Below are 26,375 nucleotides of genomic sequence, written 5' to 3'. Positions count from 1 at the left end.
TAATTATTATTTAAGTGGTTCTTTTTAGCTTTGGGAATAGACTCAATGTATTTGTAAACATTTTAAGGAACTCTTAATATTAATGCAATTTATGTCCAATAAATGTTGATTTTAACGCATTTAATTAATGACATTTTCCAAAACTCTGTGACGTAATCTAAAGTGAGAACAATTTACGGATAATAAGTTGTTAACAAAACATTATGTACATCTTAGTTATGAGCTAAATAAACAATAACACTTTGTTAATTACAATGACAATTTAATGAAGAACTCACTATTTGTGTAGTCTATTAATGTATTAACTATAAACTAATTAACTAGTTTGAGATTTATTATAGCTTCATGCATTCTCTTTTTATCAAGACTTGAATGTGGGTGAGTTTCATAAAATAGGAACATTTTGAACAAAAGCAGAGAAAATCATGTTTTTTGGCAAAGACTACCTCCGGATCAGATTAAAACCGAGATGGACGTAGAATTAGAGCCCGACCGATAAAGTATTTTGAAGGCCGATACCGATACAAATATTTTTGGGTTTTAAATCCAATATTCCGATATATCGGCCGATATTTTATTTATTTATTTATTTATTTATTTATTTATTTATTTATTTATTTATTTATTTATTTATTTATTTATTTATTTATTTATTTATTTATTTATTTATTTATTTATTTATTTATTTATTTATTTATTTATTTATTTATTTATTTTAAACTGGACATGATAGTCAAAAATTTTGTCATGCTTATTTGAGTTTAGAGAACTGATGGGGATGTTCTTTTAATTGTTATTCAAGCAATGTATGTATCGTGACCAACTCAACGAGTGTTGCCAACAGGAACGGTGTAGAGTGCCCTCTGGTGGACAAACTATACAACTCCAACACTCATGACATGGTTCAAGCGTGTTTCGTCCGTTTTTTTTTTTTGTTTGTTTTTTTGTTAAAGATTCATTTATCGGCCATTATAACTGCCGATACCGATAGTTTGGAAAATGCCTAATATCGGCTGATAATATCGGCCTGCCGATATATCGGTCTGGCTCTACGTAGAATACTTAATTATTCTTTTAGGTATCGATCAAAAGATTAAGTACAAGTTCAAACTTAGACTTTTCTATCAGTATAAGTCAAGTGCACCAAAGTATAATACATAAAAAGTAGACAAAGTATACTTTCTTATTTTTAGTTTAAAAGAAGTACAGTATTAGTGCTATACTACTATTGAAATTAAACACAAGCCTCGCATTTAAATCCTTGCGAATAATTGTCTTTTATTGTCTGTCCATTATTGTACATGCAATTTCCGCTTAGTTTTTACAAACTGAGGGATAAGCCTGTGGAAATCGATAGAGCTTAACTTGTATTTAACCTGGAATATTCCTTTAAGCTACAAAGACCTGTTGTTTTTTCCACCATGTTTTGCATATACCAAAGAAAAGGCTATTTTATTGATGTCCTCCATTACATTTCTCATGCATTTTGTGTAATTAAATTGGTGTTATACTGAGGCAATCTCTCCCTTGCAGATGTTACAGGAGCTGTGGAAAGTGCTTTTCCCTGTATCGCCGGCCTAAACACTTTCTGACCATTAACTGTTTTGACTTCAGCTCGTTCTCAGCCTCCATGAACATCCTCAAAAAAAAAAGAGAGCAGAAACAAATGTGCCAATCTGCCATGCTAAACTCAGGCCTATCTCGACATGAGCAGCGTGGGTGATCTGCTAATGGAGACCTGAGAGGTGAACTTTATCAGCGCTTCAATATTAATGCCACTACAGCATGATGAAGAATTCAGCCGCAAAGAGAAACACCAGATCCGACGCTGTCAGCACTGTTAACATTACATGTTTTATTCTCTCTCCTCACTGTTAAATATAGTGCAACTGTTAAAGTAAACTATACTTTTGTTACCTGATTCCTTTCACCATTTAATTTTAGTCTACTTCTTCAATTTAGAATTTCACGTTTGCTACATCAATTCAATATTTAAATGTGATTAGCTTGCTAATTTATTTATTCAATTTCTGCTTTAAGACCATCTGTGTCATGTTCCTATATGTAAAAATCTCTTTTCAGGAAATTTCAGGAAATTTTAAATTGCTGGGTGGTAGAACCAGAAATCTGTATCACAGTATTTTATTTTATTTCTTCTTGTCAAGCCTGGACTCACATTGTAATGTCAAATATAAATTTACTTTCATAAATGGAGGTCATCAAATCAATTGATGAAACTACAAATTTAGTTAAAATGTAATCAAATGAACATTTTTTTTCTTTGAAAAGTTTACGGTTTAAATTAAAACGTCTGAAAATGTGTGTGATAATCCTTAAAAAGTATACTTTAAGAAGTATATTCTACATTCTATTCCGAACAACTTGAACTACTTGAAGTACACTACTATGGTAATATACCACGGGTGTGACGTGAAGTTTATCTCATGAAACGAGACGAGACACGAGATTGGGTTCATGAGAGCGAGATTTTTGCACAATTTTTCAAAAATCCTCTATGACAAGATTCATGACTGGAAAAATAGTATGCAGGTGCATTTTGCAATGTCTTAAAGGAGTAGTTCACTTTTAAAAAAGCATTTGCTGACAAATTACTCACCCCATGTCACCCAAGTTATCCATGTCATTCTTTCTTCAGTCGAAAAGAAATTAAGGTTTTTTAATGAAAACATTCCAGGATTTTTCTCCATATAATGGATTTCAATGGGAACCAAACGGTTCAAGGTCCAGAAGACAGTTTCAGTGCAAACTCCAAACAGTTCAAAGGGCTTTAAATGATTCCAGACGATGAACAAGGGTCTTATCAAGTAAAACGATCACTCATTTAAAAAAAAAAAAAAAAAAAAGTCTAAGTTTTATAAGCTCAAATAGTCGCCTCGCCTTGCTCTGTTCTGTGATGCGTGTTCGTGACTCACCTGTTCGAACTCGTTCATCAAAATGAAGGAATCTTTTTTCGTGTCATTTGGTTTATTCAACAATGGTGTGACATCCCGCTTTATACAGCAAGTTCCATTTGTGATTGATCCCTCAGAGTTTTCCCGTATAGTGATAATCATAGGGCTCAAAGTGGTTTGTGCCACGTTAAAGAGAATGATTTATTGTTGTTATAAAGTTAGAATCATTATAAGAAGGGTATGTAGTTCATAGTCACCTCTCAATACACTCTATAGATCCAGCTATGCACTGTTATAGCAGTGCACAAAAAATATAAACTGTGTGAGAAATTGGAACTGGTATATTGTCCAGCACTACATGCGCCATATATTTTGCTTTCTGCAATCCACGTGCTTATGAATGCTCTTGTAGCAGCAAAACGTTGCTTGTACTATAGTTTTTGTCACACACACTTCATTCAGTAGCCCTTGCTCAAGCCATAGAAAAGGGCCTATTCTTTCCTGAGCTTCAGGGCTAAATAAATGTATCTAAAGCATGTGAGACCATATAAAAGCCAGAGTGAACGAGCCCAAGGCAGCCAAACCTCTTTTGTGCAATATCTAGAAATAATTCCAAGGTCGACTTTCTTGGTATCGAGGGGTTTGGAATAAACAGCACTAATTAGCCCACATGTGATACAATAGGCCTATCTCAGATTAGCCTGATGACTGAAGAGAGTCTCCAAACTCTTATTCTCCTGCTGTTATTCCTCAGTTGAGAGAGGATGATGTTTTTAGTGATCAAGGTCTCCATGATCCAGAGCGCTGCTGGGTCAAATCCTGATCACATCAAGGTAAACGAACAGATGAGAAATATAGTATCATTATAGACTCTTAAATTTAATGATGGAATATGTTTTCAATACAAAAACTCATCAAGTCCAATCAAGTATCTTTAAGTTCATTTCTTCTGTCATATCTAACACTAATGCATTAATAAAACAAGTTGAAAGGATGTGTAAAATCAAGTGCAATAAAAAAGCCTTCTCAGTTTATAGCTGTCATCATATCTGAAGCAGATGAATAAAGATGCATTTAAATAGGAACTAGAACAAGAGATGGTTCGATTTTAAGTGAGTTAATTTGACAGTTTGCCAAGCTAAAACTATGCGAATTACCTTAACAAAACTCCAATTAACAAAGACATCATGACACACAAATGTGTGTATGTATGGCAAGCCGTTTTAGCTTTTATTCATTTCCAGGATATGAATTCTTGATATCAACAATTACATTTTTTGATATCAACAATTTAATTGCTGATATCTGTAATTGTATTTTCAATTACAGGCTGCCATTCAAAATACATTTTTGATATCAACAATTGATTTTTTACTTGTAGAAATATCATTTTTGATATGAATAATTGCATTGTTACTAGTAAAAATGCGAATTCCTGATATCAATAAATAAATTGTCACTAGTTGAAATGTCTATTCTTGATATCAACAATTCAATTGGTACTAGTAAAAATGATCATTTTTGATATCTGAAAATGTATTTCTGATATAGATATTATTTCAGATATCTAAAATGGCTTCCTTACTAGTAACAATCACATTCATGATATCAGAAATTAACATTGTCACTAGTAAAAATTGAATTATTGATATCAAAAATGATCATTGCTTCTAGTAGCAATTAAATTGTGGATATCAAGAAAAGACATTTCAACTATAGTAACAATTGAATTCTTGATATCAAAAATAAAGGTTTTTACTAGTAATAATTGTATTTCTGATATGTGAAATTGTATTTTGAACTAGTAAGAAATCAATTCTTGATATCAACAGTTGGTTTTGAATGGCAGCCTATGGTGACATTTCACTAGTGAAAATACAATTGTTGATATCAAGAATTCATATCCTGGAAATGAATAAAAGCTAAAACGGCTTGCCATAGTGATGTGCCTACTGCCTACCTACCAAATAAATAAATAATTAATATATATATATATATATATATATATATATATATATATATATGACTATAATTAATAAATATATAAATATGTATATATAAATAATAAAATAAAATAAAGATGTGCACGGTTTCTAAAAATCAGATTGACAAGATTTCTCTAGATCAAAGAAAAGAAAAGAATAAAAATAAATAAATAAATAAAATAAGACAAATCAAAACAAAATGTATATCCGGGAGAAGTACATATGATCTAAAGTGTCAAACTGAATCAAGTCTGATCAGGTGTCACTCACAACTGAAGCTCTTCATGTATATAAAAACCACCCCCAGGACAGTACACAAGTCCTATTGATGGCAGACAAAGCGGACTGTGTCCACGTTCGCACCCCACACACACACACACATGCCCCACAGGACTCGAGGGTCCGTCATAGACAGGCTCATATACTGCAGTGTGGACACTAAATGGCCTATTCTCAATGCAATCAATGTCTCATTACATCCCACCGTTATAAATCTGAGCCCTATTTAGTCTGGGGATTAAAGGAAACAGGCTAGAGAAACACACGTCGACGTAAATACATCACAAACAGATGCATGCAGAGACACGCACCCACATTACCCTGCATTCAAAGAGAGGCAAGACCTCCAGCACATATATGCATATACATGCACGTGAAGTTCTGTGCACACTTGTGCTAAGTCAAAGAAATAGTTAACACACAAAAAAAATATGTACACACTTTTTACTACGGAAATGGGAACTAAGTGAGTTTACTGTGGGAGATTATCAGTGAATAGACACTTGAAGCTCAATCTTTTTCTCACAAAAAGCTTTCAGGCTTCTGAAAACCTGCAGTCACATGGACTACTTTGTGGTTCTTTAATGTTACTTATGAAGCTTCATAAATCACAAATCATAAATGTTTGCAATATTATGCCAATACATTTGGTTAACAGTTTTCGGGGGGGTTGTTCGTTTTTCAAACCCTGTTTCAGTGCACTTAACTTTTAATATTTTGAAGATGTGTTGTTTTAAGTCGATTGTTCATTAGTTATACGCTACGTCTACAAAAGACAGAAATTCGAAGAAAAGGTTCTGTATAGAACCTTAAAAGGTTCTATCAGCGCTACGTATTTGGAACTCATAAAAGGTTCTATACACTCTTTAAAAAAGGGTTCCTCTAGAACCCTGGGGTTCCATACTTGGCCAATAGAACCTTTTACCAAAAAAAAATGTTTCACCATTTTGGAGTTGGAACCATTTCTGGTTCTAAATAGAACCATTTCTTCTAAGAGTGTACTATAAAACTACACTAAAAATTGTGAAATTATTTAAATTTAAAATAGCTGTTTTCTATGTGAATTGTAATTTATTTCTGTGATCAAAGCTGAATTTGCAGCATCATTACTCAGTCTTCAGTGTCACATGATCCTTCAGAAATCATTCTAATATTATTCATTATTATCAATGTTGAAAACAGTTGTGCTGCTTCATATTTGATTAAAACAAAATCCAGAATATTTTGATGAATAGAAAGATCAAAAGAACAGAATGTATTGTAAATAAATCTTTTGTGACTTTAAAAATGTCTTTACTGCCACTTTTGATCAATTTAATGCATGCTTGCGGACTAAAAATATTAATTACTTATCTTACAAATCTTACTGACCCCAAACATTCGACTGGTATAATGTTCTTCGAACGTGCTTACAGAACAATCTGTTCCTTACTCAACTAAAAAAGCACGAAAGCACTTTTTAAAGCAGAATAAATAAAAATTGCTGCACATGTATACGTTTATGCTGTAGATTAAAGAACTGAAAAGCACACATGCAGCAAGGATGAGTATGTGTTGCTGAGGTGAGCACGGACACCAAATGCCCATTTATCATTTATAAATGCTATCTTATCACCTCTATCATCACAAAATACGTCCTCATGAATCATTAACGGCTGCCTGAGAATTTACATCTGTTTTAGCTGACACATTACAGTAAAATGAATTGCAATGAAACCAAATGGCCATGTTACAAAACCTACTGATGTGGTAGAACTGTAGTATGACTGATAAATATCAGCCCATTCTCACTCCCAGGCGTCACCTGACGCCTTGGGAAGCATTTGGACATGCTTCAATATCTGACGCTTTAGGCGCCTTTTAGCGTCAGTTAGATGACGCCCTAGAATCGCGTGTACCCTACCCCCACCCCACACCTAAACCTAACCGCGTCCTCTAACTGACGCTTTCCTTTAGCATCAGTTAGATGACGCCGTAGGATCGCGTCATGCAAGTGACGCTAAAGGGCGCCTAAAACGTCAAATATTGAAGCATGGTCAAAGGTGACGCCTTGGGGTGAGAATGCGTTGTAAATATGCATCAAGTTTATGTTGAAACTATGTAATCCAAAATGTAAGCCTAAATATTTTTTGAGTGTAGTTTTGATAATTTACTCACCCCCATGTCATCCACGATGTCCATGTCTTTCCTGGAATGTTTTCATCAAAAACCTTAATTTATTTTCGACTGAAGAAAGAAAGACATGGACATCGTGGATGACATGGGGGTGAGTAAACTATCAGCAATTTTTTTTTTTTTTTTTTTTTTTTTTGGGAACGTGTCAAGATCCAACATGCACTTCATACACTCTCAGAAAAAAAAAAAAGCTGTCACTGGGGCTGTACCTTTTCAAAAGGTAAAATTTTGTCCATTTTAGGTGCTAATATGTACATTTTAGTTTTTAATATGTACATTTTAGGTGCTAATATGCACATTTTAGTTGTTAATATGTACATTTTATGTCCTAATATGTACATTTTAGGCGCACATATGTCCATTTTAGGTCCTAATATGTACATTTTAGGTGCTAATATTTATATTTTAAGTGCTAATATGTACATTTTAAGTGTTAATATGTACATTTCAGGAGCTAAGTGCATTTTAGGTGCTAATATGTACATTTTAGGTACTAATATGTACATTTTAGGTGTTAATATATACATTTTAGGTGCTTAAATGTACCACTAAGGTACCAATTGTGCAGCCTTTGGGTGCAAAAGTGTAACTTTTGAAAAAGTACAGCCCCAGTGACAGCTTATACCTTTTTTTCTGAGAGTGTATGAGGAGCACTTTGTATTATGTTCCTATGTTGTTCTAAATCATTTAAGAGATTCCATTTCCCTAAAGATGTAACCTATAGGCATTAGACAGCATGGCTCACTATAGGATTTGAAACAGATGCTTTCCTCCATTGTGCATCCCCTGAAGATTGTCATCTGTGGAAGCTGGCTTTATCATGTTCCACACATTCAGACTGAGAAATACTTGACATTTACACGGAGAAGGAACCATCTCGGCATCTGAAGCAGGAGTGCAGCCGGAGAGCATGTTTTTATACGTGCATATCAAGATACACGTGACCGATTGAAAAGCCAGATCCACACTGACAAGGAGAGACTCGGAGAAATGAGCTAACTAAAAGAAACGCGCTAGCGGAGACAGAAGGAAGGAAGCTGCCTGCCACAAGATAAAAGCTGCGGATGCAAGATACACAACAGAAGTCACACAAAGCCGTGCTTCCTGAAAAATTCATGTTTAAGTAAATCCATGGGAAATGTCCATGAGAAATATGTGCTAATTAGCCAAATCTTCCAAACATTTCAAAATATTTATCTCTAAATGGAAAATATAGCATATATATTGTGTTATGTGTGATTGCTTTGCCATGCAGATAGACCACAACATACAAAAAAAAATACAAAAAAAAAAAAAGTAAATAAAATTAAATTTAAAAAATTAAAATGTAAAAAAAAAATTATTTAATAAATAAAATTAAAATGTAAAATTAAATTAAATAAAGTGCATGAAATAAATAAAATACAAAAAAAATGGTTTCAATGCTAGAAATTCTGAAACTTTCCCCATTAAAAGTATCTCAAAGCCTATTGAGAGAAGACAGAGCCTTGGAATACTCCTCTATTAGATATATTTTATTTTGTAACACTTTTTGCTGAATGAAGCGAGAGCAATCAAAAGCATCTTTCTAAAGGTAAGGCAGGAGAGGGTCTGTTCCATTCACGAGCGACTCTTCTATTACAGCTCTCCATTTCATATTTCAATAAGATATGCGTCTGCAAAAATATATATGAAAGCTGATAAAAAGTTATTAACTGTCTTTACAAAGTGCAGTGAGAGTGTGGTCTGTGAGATGTTGATGTGGATCTAAGACTTCATCTGAATAAGAATAACAGTCTAAATGAGCTGATGCAAGGACTGATATAGGAAGTAATAATGTTTCAGCTTGTAAAAGATAAAATGATGAAAATCCTCTCGGATCTACAGGTATTCTCATTCCCAGCGGGATTTACTCTCTTTTAGATTGAAATGCAATGCAGTGTGATGATATATATCTTTTCAGATGTTAAAGGAATAGTTCACCCAAAAATATAAAGTTGACTGACTTAAAGTTGACTGACCCTCATGTTGTACCAAATCCATATGATATTCTTTCATATTCCCTCTAATGCAAAATGATCTATTAGGCAGAATGTCTGAGCTGCTCTTTTCCATAGTCAAGCTTCAAGAAAGCACTCCAAAAGTATAATTATTAACAGTTTATTATTATAGCTAAAAAAAGCTTTATTTGAGGAACAGACCAAAATTAAAGTAACACATCATTTGTGTTTGTCTACCATTTAAAAAAATTGCTATTTTGTGCTATTTTGTCCATTTTGGTGCTTGAAAACATAAATGACAAATTCAAAACAGAAATGTTTTGCAAAAAAAAAAAAAAATCTATTTTTTTCTAATTAAATAAATATACTGTAGTATCAGAATGGCATGAGGTAAATTAAATGACTAAATTGTGACAATAACTGGGGTGAACTCTTCCTTTAAACATCATGGTTATGTTGTATTTTCTAACTTAGTAGTGCAATTACAGCTCTTCAAAAATGATTTGCTCTCTGAAAAGTAATATTTCATTTAAAGTTATGCTCATAATTCTAAACCCTACTACCTTTTCCATAACTGATCAGATTTTATACTTTATTAAATTCAGATCTCTATATATTAAAAATCTTTCGGAGCAAGCGCACTCACAGGTCTGTGCCGTATCTGCTGCTGTGTTACAATAAATGGCAAAAGAGCACAAGGTCGCAGGATTTACTGAGAGCTGGAGTAGAGAAGAGCAGAGACGCAGACGCCTTGTCACATTCGTTTCCTCTGGCTTTGTGGCTTTGTAGACACAATCCAAGTCTGAATAACACGGTTTAAACAGCACAGAGAGACAGGGAGGGTTTAAGAGAGAAACAAGTTAGGGAAAAAGAGAGAGCGAGGGGAGAGAGAGATGCACGAGAATCTGTCACCAACTTGAAGACCAAAACGGGAAACGTTTTCAATCGCAGATCACAAAATAATCCATCCTACTTCCATACTCCCTTTTGAATAAAATAAAATAATTACATTAAAATTAAAATTAAAATTAAAATTAAAATTAAAATTAAAATTAAAATTAAAATTAAAATTAAAATTAAAATTAAAATTAAAATTAAAAAATAATTAAAATAAATTAAATACAATAAAAAATTTAATTTAATTATTTAATTTAATTAAAAAATTATAATAATTAATAAATAATAAAAATCTGAAACAATTCCCATTAAAAGTAACTCAAAGCCTGTTTAGAGACAGAGCCTTGAAATACTCATCTAAAAAAAAAAAAGAGAACATGTTTTTTACATATTTTATTTTGTACACTTTTTGCTGAATAAAGGCAGCAAAATCAACAGCATCTTTCTAAAGCTAAGGCAGGAGAGGACCTGCTCCATTCATGAGCGACTCTAACAGATTCCCATTTCACATTTTAATAAGATATGAGTCTGCATAACAATATAAAAAGCTGATAGAAAGTTATTAACCATCTTACAATAAAATAATGCATATAAAGTGTCAAATGAAAAGTAAAAATCACCTGTATTTACCATTATTACCATTAAAATCTAGCATTTATATATCAGGGGTTTGATGGGAGTCTAATGCCTGGTTCAGATTACACGATTTTTTTTTTGTCTGTTACGATAGTCGCTGTGTCAGATTACGCGATTTTGACTCCTAAAATCTCATCGTGTCGTGGACAAGACACATGTCAGACTGCACGTTGATATAAGATATTTATATATATTTTTTTATGTATAAATATATATATATATTTAATTTTAGTTTTAACGTTAGCACCATCGTCTCTCTTACGTTTCGCCAATTTTGAAAGTTGTGTATGGAAAAGCTTGTGCTCCTATTGGTCAACCTCATACATGTGGCGGAACCGTCGTGGACGACCGTTAAAAAATGTAAACATGCTAGTCTTTTTGTCGTGATGTCGTGAAGCATCGCAGACGCGACATAGGTTGTCGCCCACTATGACACACTATACGAGATGATGCGATCGAATCTTGCGTCCCGATGCCCGTTGTCGTTTACGAATCCCCACGACACCCTACGTCAAACGGATCGTGCCAAAATCCGGCTAAAATCGTGTAATCCGAACCAGGCATAAGTGGAGAAGATGGGGGGATAAATGTTGACAAACTAATAAAATGTAGTATTTACTTTCTCTTTTTTTTCTTACTTTTAGTCTAGCCTGTTTTCATAGACATATACACTAGACCTCACCTTGGCCACGGCAGTTCATTGGAACGAATGCGTCAATAGAGCCGCCATCTTGAAACAGGGGAGCCCCTCCACTTTAATGCATCAGACACAGGTCTAACGGAAATAAAATCACCATAAATCCTCATGAATGTGATTTTTCTTGTTTTTTTGGTTTGTTCCAACGGTCAGACATGTATTTATCATTGATTCCAGAAAGAAATTATTATTATTTTTTTTTTGTAAAAACATTCTTCCTAGTTCAGATTTCATCCGTGAACATCATTCGCTGCACAAAAGTCCGCCACCATCAATGAATTCGAAGTAACGGCAGAGATAGCAGCATTACCTAGCTACTTCCTATGACAAGACCCCTGTTCCAAGATGGCGGCGGTTTTGACGCATCCTTAGAACCCCAGGGTGAGGTCTAGTGTATATGTCTATGGCCTGTTTTCACAATACAAATTTGAACAAGCTAAATAACGTCTGAATGAATAACCCTAATGTGAAGCTCTTGTTAATGTTCATTCAATACAAAGTTGGAGAAACAAAACTACAGATGGAGCAACATCACTTTAACTCGCATTTCCACAGCTGAAACCTCTCCGACTTCCACCAAGTTCGCAGAATTCACAGAAAAGACAGATGAGTCCCCAATATTCGCTCCCCAAATGATCTTAATGATAAACTAAGGCTGGCTATGCCAACACGGGGAAAGCCGGCGCTCGTTTCAGCGAGACTGTGTGGCTGTTAGACCGCCTGCAGATATTTATTAGAGCCGTATGAAATTTTCATGCGGTGTGAAGCATTCTCTTTCATCCAGCAGCCTGCTGTCAAGCGTGAGGAGGAAGCCTGGCAGATCTGCACGGGACGGGGGGCGTTTAAGAGCGGGGGGGCATGCCTTCAGGTGACATCATCAAAAGACAGGGGTGAGGGGGCGGAGACATCATCAACCCAAATCAGCCAATTAGAAGAAGACGTGGCTTAGCACAACTGTTTGACGAGACGAGAGGCTTCTAGGATGGCGAGTCAAGCCAGAGAACAAAGACGCGAGCTAATCAGCGAACACCGCTAAACCGAAGCACTTTATGGGGTTAACTTCAAACTTTGATCAAAAGTAACAGCAAAGACATTTGTAAAGTTACAAAAGGTTTCTTTTTCAAATAAACACTGTTCTTTTGAATCTTCGATTTATTAAAGAACCACGGGGGGAAAAAATTCTAAATTGATAATGATAATAAATGTCAATCGGAATATTGTACTGTATTTTTGATCAAATAAACGTAGCGTTGAAAGCACAAGAGACTTCTTTCAGAAACATCGAAAAAAACGGAGGAGTTTTTTAGGAGGAACTGAGGAGTTTTAGCATAAGAAGAGGATCTAAACTCATGAGAGGAGGAGAATGAATGAGTTTCTCTACTCATTCCTCTGCTTGTTACTTTGCTCGTTACTCATTCATCTACTTGTTCCTCTACTTGTTCCTTTACTCGTTCCTTTACTCATTCCTCTACTCGTTACTCATTCCTCTACTCGTTACTCATTCATCTACTCGTTCCTCTACTCGTTCCTTTACTCATTCCTCTACTCGTTACTCATTCATCTACTCGTTCCTCTACTCGTTACTCATTCCTCTACTCGTTACTCATTCATCTACTCGTTCCTCTACTTGTTCCTTTACTCGTTCCTCTACTCGTTACTCATTCATCTACTCGTTCCTCTACTCGTTACTCATTCCTCTACTCGTTACTCATTCATCTACTCGTTCCTCTACTTGTTCCTTTACTCGTTGCTCTACTCGTTACTCGTTCATCTACTCGTTCCTCTACTCGTTACTCATTCCTCTACTCGTTACTCATTCATCTACTCGTTCCTCTACTTGTTCCTTTACTCGTTCCTCTACTCGTTACTCATTCATCTACTCGTTCCTCTACTTGTTCCTTTACTCGTTGCTCTACTCGTTACTCATTCATCTACTCGTTCCTCTACTCGTTCCTTTACTCGTTTCTTTACTCGTACTCATTCATCTACTCGTTCCTCTACTCGTTCCTTTACTCGTTGCTCTACTCGTTACTCATTCATCTACTCGTTCCTCTACTCGTTCCTTTACTCATTCCTCTACTCGTTACTCATTCATCTACTTGTTCCTCTACTCGTTACTTTACTCGTTCCTCTACTCGTTACTCATTCCTCTACTCGTTACTCATTCATCTACTCGTTCCTCTACTTGTTCCTTTACTCGTTCCTCTACTCGTTACTCATTCATCTACTCGTTCCTCTACTTGTTCCTTTACTTGTTCCTCTACTTGTTACTCATTCCTCTACTCGTTACTCATTCATCTACTCGTTCCTCTACTTGTTCCTTTACTTGTTCCTCTACTCGTTACTCATTCCTCTACTCGTTACTCATTCATCTACTCGTTCCTCTACTTGTTCCTTTACTCCTCTTTTCTTCCACCTTTCTTTATCATACTCCCATTCTCTCTTCTCCTTTATGTTGAGTCCTTTGAAAACGATGACAGTAGATGGGACGATGATGACACAGACTAACACAGTCTCATCCCAAAAAGTCATATAACTGACGTTTTGGGACGTATTTTGACCATACGTCAATATCCGCCTTTTTAGGGCCCCCTTAAACGTCGGTAGATGGCGATCCCGGGCCGTCATACAACTGACGCTTTACCTTTAACGTCAGTTAGGTGACGGGTTAGGTTTAGGGTTAGGTTTAGGTATGGGGTAGAGTTAGGATCCCATAACCTCATCTACCGACGTTTAAGGGGGCCCTAAAAAGGCGAATATTGACGTATGGTCAAAAGACGTCCCAAAACGTCAGTTATATGACGTCTTGGGATGAGACCGGGTTGCACAGACAGATGGCATAAGATAAACTTTCACTCTAAGGCCACGTTTACACAAAGCCGGGTATTTAGCAAAACGAATATTTTCCCCCTCTCCGTTTTCAAAAATAACATCGTTCACACACCCGCATAAATACCCCGTCGAGCACCATCATAACTATGCCAAACCTATTGGTGGCAGTGTAGGGGTTAAGGATAAAGCCAAGCAAGCCAATCAGAATCCTCAGAAACGACAAGAGAGAACCTAAAACGCCGTTTCTCCCAGTTCACACGACAACACATAACCGGCGTTTTCAGAAATCTCCACTTTGGCCGGAGTTTTTAGAAATAATTGTTTTCGGTGATAAAAACGGCGTTTTCGTGTAAATGAGAGGGCAAAACGCAGCGTTTTCCCATCGTGTAAACGGGGCCTAAAATGCCATTTAGGAAATTTTTTTTTTTGCCATTTTACTCAACACTCACACACACAAACATACTCTTCTGTGGTTGAGGGGAAGTACATTGTATTTGACCTTTGGGTTGTGATTGTGATGGGTAGTTGGCTAAAGGTGAGTCATTATGCAGGCCTATAGACAGTAGGTGTGTGTGTGAGAGAGAGAGAGAGAGAGAGAGAGAGAGAGAGAGAGAGAGAGAGAGAGAGAGAGAGAGAGAGCAAGAAAAAGAAAGCTCTAAAACCTCTATGACAGAAAGGGAAATTCTTGTACTCTGTTTTTCCAATTAGTGCACTAAGACTTAGTATATAGTGTCAGGCCTGTTCAAAATGTGTGTGTGAGTCACTGGTTAATTTCTATTCTCCTCCAGTGCTCTTCTGGTGTCTTCAGCACAAGGGGCTTTTTGTGGACTGTATTGTGACGGCAGACTCTGGCAGGCACAGACAGGCCGGGGCTGAAGGCCAGCTCAAACACACACACACACTCCAGCAGAATCAGAGCGGAGACGAGCCAGTGCCCAAACACGCTCGACCAGCAAAACCGAACACACTTCAGCTCAGCACACATGAACAAACCCTGAATGGAGTCCACATCACAAATACACACTGATCCACATGGAAAGAATAATCATAAATAAGATTTATTTCATATTTTTTTCCGATAGGCACCAATGGAATTTAATTGGAGAGCACATAAAGCAGTCTATTGCTTCTCAGTATTTATTTTTTTTCCCAAAAGACTAGTCTCATGGTTAAAGGAGGTAAAAAGTTTGGAGTTGGTATTTTTTTGTTTTTGTTTCTGAAAGTCTCTTATGCTCACCGAGTGCATAATTTATATAATCAGAAATACAGTAAAACTGTAATATTGTGAAATATCATTACAATTTAAAAACATTTTTTATTCGAATATATTTTACAATTATTATTTTATTTTCTTTAGTTACAAAGCTGAATTTTCAGCATACTTCAGGGTAACATGATCCTTCAGAAATCATTCTAATATGATGATTTGTTGCTCAAGAAATCTGTCTTAAAATTATCAAATTTGAAAACAGTTGTGCTGCTTAATATTTTTGTGGAAACCTGGACACTTGATGAATAGAAAAGGTCAAATAACATTTATTTATAAGCAATTGTTTGCAGCTGTGGCGAGCAGGACGAGGCCGAGGGTGTGATTACTACACTCTAAAAAAACGCTGGGTTGTTGTTTCAACCCAAATTTGGGGTCAAATATGGACAAACCCAAATATTGGGTTAAAAATGTCATTTAACCCTAAAACCGTATTCTGGACAAATGTGGGCAAAATAGTTCTGATTTATTTAAAAAAAAAAAAAAAAAAAAAACTTCCCATGATCTGAGTGGAACAAGGCTTGGCTACTTTTCCCAAGTTTGCCCCCTGAACACACACATTTTATTTATTTATTTATTTATTTTTTGCCTCAATTCTACAATGTTAAGTGGGTGAAAATAAACTCTTGTATTTGGGTCAAAAATGGGCACCCATAGAAATGAATGGGAAAAACTGTAATTTAGAGCATTCAAAAATAAGAAAAAATAAGACACCATGTGACAGCAAAGTCACTTCATCTATAGGTTTTAGCTCTAATAACTTATTGGAAAGATATTTTAATGTAGTTAAAAAAAATAAAATAAAAAAAACATAAAAATAAGTATAATTTACATAGAAAATATGGTGCTTTTTGAAGTAAATAAGATCAAAAATACCCCAAAACAAATAAAAAAAACACCATAAATGGATAGACAAAACTTTATCGAAGACAGAGATATAACATAAATAAAAATTAGGATCACACCTGAGTCCTCTGTGCCCACATTTGCCCACAATTACAGGATTAAGGGCTATAAAGTGAACACGGTTTGAGTAGCTACAATTTTAACCCAAATTCAACTTTCACTGTACTTGTAATTTGTAATTTTACAACTGTAAATTGTAATTTTTTTAACCCAACATTAGGGTTTGTCCATATATGACCCAAATTTGGGTTGAATAAACAACCCAGCATTTTTTATAGTGGAATGAGCGACATCGAGCGGTCTCGTAGCATAAAGTAGGAGTGACAACAGTGAAGAGAAAGAGAGGACCAGGCCTGGACTTATGTTGTGGTTTTTGTGTTTTATTATGTGACAGCAGCCCCTCACACACAAAACCATACATAAATAAGTCCAGGCCTGTCCTCCCATGATCTCCACTGTCGTCGTTCCTCCTTTTATGCTTCCGCTCCTCCGTGAGAGATTAGTAATTAGCTCATTAGCTCATTAGTAATCACGGCCTCGGCCTCGTCCTGCTCCCCACAGTTACATTGTAAATGTCTTTCCTGTCACTTTTGATCAATTTTATGAGTGCTTGCTGAATAAATGTATTAATTTCATTTAAAAACTTTATTGATCCCACACTCTTAAATGAGAGTGTTAATGAAATTGCTTCGATTTGACAAGATACAGATGTCTACCATAAAAAGTCAGAAATCCCAATAAGCTGAAACATTTCTCATCAAATCCTTTCCACATTCATTTTATAGCTCTATTTTTCTTAATCATCTAAGACAAAGTCGATACTTAAATGAAACCTGAATTGAGTTATTAAAGAGCAACAAAAGTCTCCGCTGGGAAGAAACACATGCAGGAACTTTTACACTATTAAAACTTCCACAAGCACGCAACAAAATATGTCTTCAGGCCATCATAATCTCAGCCAACACTGGCACTAAAACTTCAGAAAGTGGCACTCATGAGAACTGAAGACGAAATAAAAAATGATCAAGTGATTCTGTGTACTCTACAATTCAAGACTGCACTAAAAACCCATCAAAAATGCAATGATAACTTGTGTCTATCTACAAGTGAAATGCACCTTTATTATAGGTGGATTTCATATTCTAACAAATAAATGTGTGAAATGCCACACTGTTTATTCAATTCAAGTGATCCACTTTAAATGACATGAATATGCACATAGGATTCGTTGATTTATGCACACACACCTGATTAAATCCATCTAGACTAAATGCAGTATAAATACTGAAAATATATACAAGAAATGTCATTATGCAGTGAATAAATCTGTGGTGTAAAGTTCACCCAACCAGTCACTCTGACTCCACGCATGCTGTTGTGTTTCTTACCTGGAGCTGGAGTGTGTGATCTGAACCGTATTGAATGAATAAAAGGGTGAGAACCGGGTCCCTGAACCAAGTCCATCCTTACAGTAGAGGCACGCTGACCCCAGAACACAGTTACCCACTGTCTCACTGGCCAAAGTGCCAAGGTCAAAGACTGACCTGACCCACACTGAGTGTGTGTGTGTGTGTGTGTGTGTGTGTGTGTGAGATCATATCAGTGTCTATCAGCTGCACTCGGGATTATTGATTAGTTTCCCAACAACTGAATCATTTGTTGTTTGTCAGTAAGATATCATTTACCTGAAAAACAAAAATAATATTAAATTAACCTTATAAAATATATTACGACTGGTGGTTGTCACATATTTATTTAATTAAGTTTATCTTTGTAAACACTAATAATAACACATATTAGTATATCTTTTAAATGAACAAATGCTGAAATGCAACTTTCCTGTGCAAATATTTGAGTATCTCTGAATAGGATATATATTTGCTTAATATATTAAGCAAAAGTCCATTTTCTGCAAGTAAAAAGAATAAATATTTTAAACTATTACATATAGTTTTAAAAATGATGAAAACATTTATTTTAAAAATAGGCTAATAAAAAATACGATCAAATAAAAAGATGATAATAATAATTGTATAAACACTTTTTAAATACTTAAAAGAAATTATAATGAAAAAACAAATTTGATATTATATATATATATATATATATATATATATATATTATTTATATGAAAAAATGTCTTAATATTTTGTGCCTAATATATTTTGCATAATATATTAAGTAAATATGTCCTGTTCAAAGATGTTTACTTACTAGAAAACAAGACTAAAAAATTTAAATTCTACAAATATGTGATAAGCATCATTTTTTCTAAATAAACAGCCTAATTATACCTAATTATTTGAATAATTTTTGAGACAAACAGCAGACAAATTCATTTTTATAAGAACATGTGGTTTTGTGCAGCGCTCCACTCTAACTTCCTCCTGTATCCTCTCTCTCTCTCTCTCTCTCTCTCTCTCTCTCTCTCTCTCTCTCTCTCTCTCTCTCTCTCTCTCTCTCTCTCTCTCTCTCTCTCTCTCTCTCTCTCTCTCTCTCTCTCTCTCTCTCTCTCTCTCTCTCTCTCTCTCTCTCTCTCTCTCTCTCTCTCTCTCTCTCTCTCTCTCTCTCTCTCTCTCTCTCTCTCTCTCTCTCTCTCTCTCTCTCTCTCTCTCTCTCTCTCTCTCTCTCTCTCTCTCTCTCTCTCTCTCTCTCTCTCTCTCTCTCTCTCTCTCTCTCTCTCTCTCTCTCTCTCTCTCTCTCTCTCTCTCTCTCTCTCTCTCTCTCTCTCTCTCTCGAGCATACGCTTGGTCGAGGTTAAATAGCCGAAATATGCTGACATGAAATCAGGAAAACAGCTTTAACGCGGCAGACACAGAACAGTGACTCGTTCTATCACATCAAAACGCCTCTGGATGCAACCATAACCAAAAGAGACCGTGAGCGGAAAATGAGAGAGATGGATTTGTCATCACTTTTCCAACTAAATAACTCTTAAAGCTCCGCTTGTGTCAAGTTGGCCATGTGCGAACACTGGCAGTGTGCTACGAGAGTATAGCACGGATCTTTTATTCAGCTGAACAAAGGAATCAGGCCGTTCTGAGGGTCTTATTGTCATGCCTTTCCCAACCTCTCAATCCCGCTTCCGCAATTCTTCTATCTTTATCTCTCACACCTTCTGTCCCTCTCACCTTTCCATCTCACTTGCTCTCTTCCTTCTCTTTTCTCTCAGTAATGGGGTTCGGTGCTGTAGAAAATTGAGGGGGGGGGGGACGTTTTGTGTGTGTGTGTGTGTGTGTGTGGTCCGTGCTGAGTCTAATTGCCGGTGTTGTGGTGCTAAAGTCTTCCGGGGAGCCACACAGAGCCGGCGGGGTAAAATTGAACAAGCATCACCCGTCAGGAGAGCTTCCACTCAGAGCTGCTGTCAGCCTGCCCTGTTTACCTGCTACACAATTATCACACAGCCCCAGGGAACCCTCTGAAACAACATGTCTATCCTCTGGGGGAAGCGTGATGGTCCAACATCGCAGAGGCAGATCGGTCACTGATTCTTGCTGTGTGTGTTATCGGTTGGAAGTAAATGAAAGGTAGTTATGAAAAATAAGGGCCGGTACACACAGAATGTTTTTTTTGAATTCCACTGCACAGTTTGCTAATATTTTGTTGCATTTTTAAGAGATTTTGAATGCTGTTCAGCTATTTTCTGTTATTCATTATTTCTGTTCTCGTTATATTCTTCTTAAAAGTGCATCTTGAGCCCCTTGCAATCTATTTTTGCCTACTTTTGATATGTAATATATTTGTTTAATTTTTTAAGCTAAATAGCATACAGTAATATATTTACACTTTTCAGAGAATATTCCATGAAGTATTTTTTTTCTTCCATATTAATAAGGACAAAAACAAAAACATTTTTTACAAATATTTAACTATATAAAATGTATTAGGCCTAACTTTTGTATGGTATACTGTATATATATATATATATATATATATATATATATATATGAAGAGTTCAGATGCAAAAGCCTCTAAATGCCATTTGAAATTTTCTTCTAAAATGACCATTTTTATCAAGCTTGTATATTTAAGTTCAGTAATTTCACTTAAATAACAATTAATAGGTAATCTTCATTGGCATTTAAGTGAAATTACAAGATAGATAAAAATTATCATTTTAGAAGAAAATTTCAAATGGCACTTAGAGGCTTTTGCATCTGAACTCTTCATATACACACATATATACATATATACTGTATATATTAGGGGTGTAACGATAAACTCATGTCACAATTACGATACTATACACTATATTCACAGTATTTTAATCACGTTTTTTATTATTACTTTATTATTATTAAAATATTATTATTATTATTTTATTATTATCAGGACCCACAAATATTCCCCCATTGCATTGTTATACATTATATTCAACATTATCTACAGTAGTTTAATGTAGTAATGTCACTGAAACTCCATAAACGTTCATTTTTTCCTCACGCAAATATCTTTACACTATTATACCTTATAAATACAGCTACCTCTAACTCTAGCTAACTCTATATCACGAATCATATCGTTTACATATTGTCGCAATTTTAACAATGTATCGTAACACCCCTAACATGTATACACACAAACACACACACACATACATATATATATATATATATATATATAAATTAAAAAGAATAAATATGTTTAAAAAAAAAAAAAAAAAAATAAGCATGTCCTGAGTGTGGACAGACCCTGGGGTTGCTCTTGTGTTGACCTGAGTAAGTGAAGTGGTTTTCGTGGGGTCTGGCCGTAGCCGCTGACCTGGCCCTTGGCTCAATGGGACAGTGGGTCAATGGTTCTGTGCAGCAATGCAGGGATTCCCTTACACACAAAAAGAGTGTGACCCTGCCTGAACTATGGCTTCAACTCTCACTCGAGATCCTTCCAATTCATTCACCCGAACTCTCCAGGCGCATCTGTCCAATACAACCATCACTCCCAGCTTATTAAATCTCCCTAAAAGCTGGTGGGTGCAATGATTTGTTTCTTCTATTGTCTTGGCAGCTTAATTGCGGATTGCTTCCCCTCCTGTTTCCATAACCACCCACACTGATATCCAGCCCAAGTACTCTCTTGACCAGCTCTAGGACAGAGATGGAGCTCTGGAGAGTTCACACTGAATCACCTCCTGCAGGAAATCTGGGAGGGATCAGGCCGGGAAGAGGAGGGATCGTGGCCCTATCACTTACACTGCACATCTACGCGAATGGACTTGATGGCAGCCACCCCCACCCCGTTCTCAGCTTTGCAGTAGTAGCGGCCGCCCTGCACCCTCTGGATGTTGGGGATCCGTAGAGTCTCATTGAAGATGGACGTCTCCTGGAACTTGTCAGAAGCGCTGCCTGCTGTCTTGGTCCACCGTACCTGCAGGGGGCGACATTCAGAGATGCATGAGCTAACGTGCAAAACAACTGCATTTCAGTGCATTTCACACATAATTGTACATCTGGTTTACAGGGACTCTCCATACACTCTCCTGGAAGTGTCCTCATAAACCATGTTTACGTTCTAATAATATAATAATGTCACTATGCACATATACAACACACAAACGTGGACATGCCATGTATATAAAACCGTATATATCTTCCCACAACAATGAACCTCGTTACACTGGTGCCGAAATCCGGGAAGAAGGAGGCTTATTACTGCCACAGTTGCGACCCATAGAGGAACAAGCCGAGAGAGAGTAATATGAATGTTGCTAATATTACAATTTAAGCTACATTGGTCAACATTCATTAGGTAACCTGGCCTAACAATATTATAGCATTTATTAATCTAGATTAATCAGTAATAAAATGTAACACATGTTTAGCATGTTAACATTACTTTATGCAATGCATTATATGCATAATATGAACCCAAAACACAAACAGTAACCAAACCAAGATGAAAATTCTATAAATGTAAATGCTTAATAAATCTCTGTTGATGCATGACAGCTAATGATTTGCATGTCATTTCATTATTCTATTATTATTATATATGAATCTTAAAGATATTAACCTATTTTAATTGTATAATTTCAGGGGGTTTTTCCTCACAAAATCGATTTTACCTACTGTATGTTCCTTGAATGAATTTATTTATTTTTAACATTTTGATACTTTTTAGTTGTTTTGGGGTTTTTTTTTATTTCTTTGCACATTTGGTAGTGGAGAGTTTCAAGCAATGTTGTTTCAATTCACTTAAATTGAGAGTTTTTTTTTTTTTTTTTTCAACTGTGGTATCGATTTAGTATCAATGCTGAGGTATTAGGTTCTGGTATCGTACCGAAACCAAAATTGTGGTATCGAGCCATCCCTAATATATATATACAGTATATACTGTATATATATATATATATACACAATTACTTCAGATTTGGTCTCTGTTTTGCTTTAATGTGCTTTGATTGTCAAAAAAAAGTGCAGAATCTGATTCATAAATTAAAATAAATAGATAAATATCTAGAGAAACTGAAGCTTTGTTAAGTAACATTTTTAAATGAAAAAAGCTGCAGATTGTTAATGAGGTCTCAGACTACTTACTTTGTACAGTCTATGTGAAAAAAAAGATATGTCTTAATAAAATGATTAATGAATATAAAAGTCTAATATTTAGTCATTTAAATTAGAAAAAGCTCTTATTTAGTTTGTCTTTCAAATTAATAAATTAATGTACAGGAAAAACGGCTTAAAAATACAGTATGTCTAGAAAGGCCCATCATGTTCACAAGCAAGAAGTACAGTGGGACTCAATAAGTTTGACCCTAGTGTAAGTACAGCGGTCAGGCCCAGACGGTAATCACACTCTCATCCATCTCAATCATTCTTTTGATGCCTTCACGCAATCTTTGCATTGAGTGTGTAAGGTCAAGTGAAAATCACAGACTAAAGCCGGTGTAATCTCCTCCACCTCTCCACCTCTGGACATCAGTAAGCTGCTTCTATTAAAGCGGGGTCACCTCTGAACAGGGTGCCACATGGGCGAGCATGCCATTGTAGTTAGAAGCGCTGGGGGCGGAGGGAAGGTACGTGCAAAGGATTATGGGATTACAGAGACCTGTGTAAATGACAAGCTTTGTGTTTATTTAGGTTTATTTGCCTGTGGATTTGGGACACAGCTGCTGTTCATTTATCAGGTGTAGCGGTGAGAAATGAACACACAGAAAGAGAGAGAGCTCCTGGGTGTAACCTATCCTCTTGGTGGCAAAGAACAGAAAAGCTGGTTGAAAGCTGTTTGATGAGGCAAATTCACTGAAAAGTTGTGCCACTTTCATGTGTGAACGGTAGTACGGCTCTTCGCTCCATCCTCCTCAACCTATAATCAGCCATAATCTGGATGCTAAAACCTCAAAACTGTTATATTGTATTTTAAAAGTATTATTACATAAATTTCTACATTAAATTATTTGAAGATATGTCAACACTCCACAATAAAATTCAATCTGTTAACATAAAATTAATATTAATTTAGAAATAATTATAAATTGGCACCAAAAACTTACTGTAAAGTGCTACTATGTTTTCTGTTGTAATTGTGTTTTTTAACATGCGTATGTACATATTTATGTATACACACATGATCCTTCAGAAATCATTATAATATGCTGATTTTATGCAAATTTATGTTGGAAACAGTTGTGCTGCTTAGTGTTTTTTTAGTAACCTGTGATACTTTCAGGATTAGTTTGATAAATAAAAAGAGCATTTATTCAAAATCTTTTCTAACAATATAAATCTTTACTATCAGTGTTTTTAATCAATTGTTGAAATAAAGTATATATTTTTTAAAAGATGACTGACCCCAAACTTAGGTAGTGTATATTGTTATAAAATATATATATTTTTTTTATTTTAAATAAATGCTGTTCTTTTAAAACGTTTTTTTTTTTTTAAATAGGATATTAAAAAACTATTAAGCAGCACAATGTTTTCAACATTGATAATCATCACATTAGAATGATTTCTGAAGGATCATGTGACACTGAAGCCTGGAGTAATGATGCTGAAAATTCAGCTTTGCGTCACAGAAATAAATTATATTTAATATATTATTAAAATAGAAACCCATTAATTTAAATTGTAACACTATTACACAATATTACTGTATTTGTCTGTAATATTGATCAAATAAATGCAGGCTTAATACGCATAAGAAAATTCTCTTTTAAAAAATATATTAAAAATGATATTTATACATACTATCCATCCATTCAGCACACTGCTTGTCCTCTGTAAGGTCAAAATGAATTAATGAACTAGGTAACAAAGGTAAAAAGATTATTAAAAAATAGACAAATACTTTCATAAGAGTTACAGGATATACATCCATTTTTGCATATACACAGTATTGTGTTAATATTCTATAATGAGCAAACTTGCTATATAGGTAACAATTCATTCAAGTAAAGGGCAGTAGTGCGCCGAAGATCTGACGCCTGTATCAGGATCCAACATTGATTGTGAAATGTCAACAAAAAAAAATCCGTATGTTTGTGTTCGCATAACTCTAGCATCACTGTGTTGATTTATCGCGGCTCTCAAAGGGCCACCGCTGGCAGATGTAAAACAGACGGCGCTGGATAGGCTATCATTACAGACGCCTCAGACGCCTCACTTTCAGCGATGCAAAGTCACGGTGCCAAAGAAACTTTCAAAGTCTCAGTGACATGAAGAACAGGGCTGATGGCAACAGACACCGAAATGCTGCCGCAACAGGAAACGCAACATTGGACGAAGAAATTGGTCATGAAAAAGATGAACCAGTGAAAGAGACAACGCTGCCCTTCTCAACATCAACAGCTGCCACACATCACAGTGTTTTACTGCTCCACAGATCCCAACAGACTGCGCAAACCCTGCCCGTCTCCCTCTTCCTTCACACACTCGTTCCTGTCTGCTCTTGGGAAACAACTCCCATGAGTCTGTCTTCATCTGTCTCTGCTGAAAAATCAGGCTCGGTGATACACACTTCTGATGATATGGGATCTGGATATGAACTTTCCATTTTGCAAGTAATGATTTCGGTTCTTATTGTTCAGGCCAAGAGCAGGAACACCGAGAGATTGTCATGGTTTTACTTCAGTTAGCCTAATAGCTGGTTTGATTTGCATTGAAAGATGATCTTATGGAAAGTACCCCATGCCAATCTCTAGGTGTGGTGGAAGGTGTGTAATGATTTGGGGATATTTTAAATCCAAAGGCCAATGGAACTTTATCAGGATGCATATTATCCTGGATCCATGAAATAACTGGCTTTTAAAAATAAAAATCTGCCTGACACTATGGGAATTTAACATAGGGGTGTCCTGACTTATGCACCCTGTGTTTTAAAGAAAAAACATTTATTTATTTATGATACATTATTCATTCACAAAGAAAATTTGTGTCCTTAAAGATTGGAGTTTTCCTCATTTTTCTAATTAAGGCATTAAGATCAATATCCAAAAGATGATTTTTTATTCCTCTTTTTAGGCAACTTTAGCATGGGTGTCCAAACTTATTCACATCACTGTATATGAATAGTTCAGATGCAAAAGCCTCTAAATGCCATTTGAAATTTGCTTCTTTAATGAAGATTATCAAACTTGTATATTTAAGTTCAGTAATTTCACTTAAATAACAATTAATAGTGAATTTACTGAACTTAAATATACAAGTTTGATAAAAATCATCATTAAAGAAGAAAATTTCAAATGGCATTTAGAGGCTTTTGCATCTGAACTCTTCATATATATATATATATATATATATATATATATATATATATATATATAAACTCATATTAAACACGACATATTATTGCACAATAACTAAAAAAAAA

The 26,375-nt window shown here is 35.4% G+C and overlaps 1 protein-coding gene across 2 annotated transcripts in view; it reads right to left on the bottom strand.

The window, feature by feature from the left end:
* The window catches only part of mdga1 (MAM domain containing glycosylphosphatidylinositol anchor 1), a 288,554-nt gene that overhangs the window by 190,437 nt on the left and 71,742 nt on the right, over positions 1–26,375 (bottom strand). For both annotated transcript variants that reach the window (XM_089116787.1, XM_089116786.1), the window contains exon 4: positions 21,755–21,929. In XM_089116787.1, the coding sequence (XP_088972913.1) occupies positions 21,755–21,929 (175 nt within the window). The remainder of the gene's footprint in view (positions 1–21,754; positions 21,930–26,375) is intronic.

Source organism: Pimephales promelas, chromosome 11 (assembly GCF_988280905.1).
Source record: "Pimephales promelas chromosome 11, fPimPro1.hap1.1, whole genome shotgun sequence".
Taxonomy (NCBI): Eukaryota; Metazoa; Chordata; class Actinopteri; order Cypriniformes; family Leuciscidae; genus Pimephales; species Pimephales promelas.
This window is presented reverse-complemented; position numbering and strand designations above follow the sequence as displayed.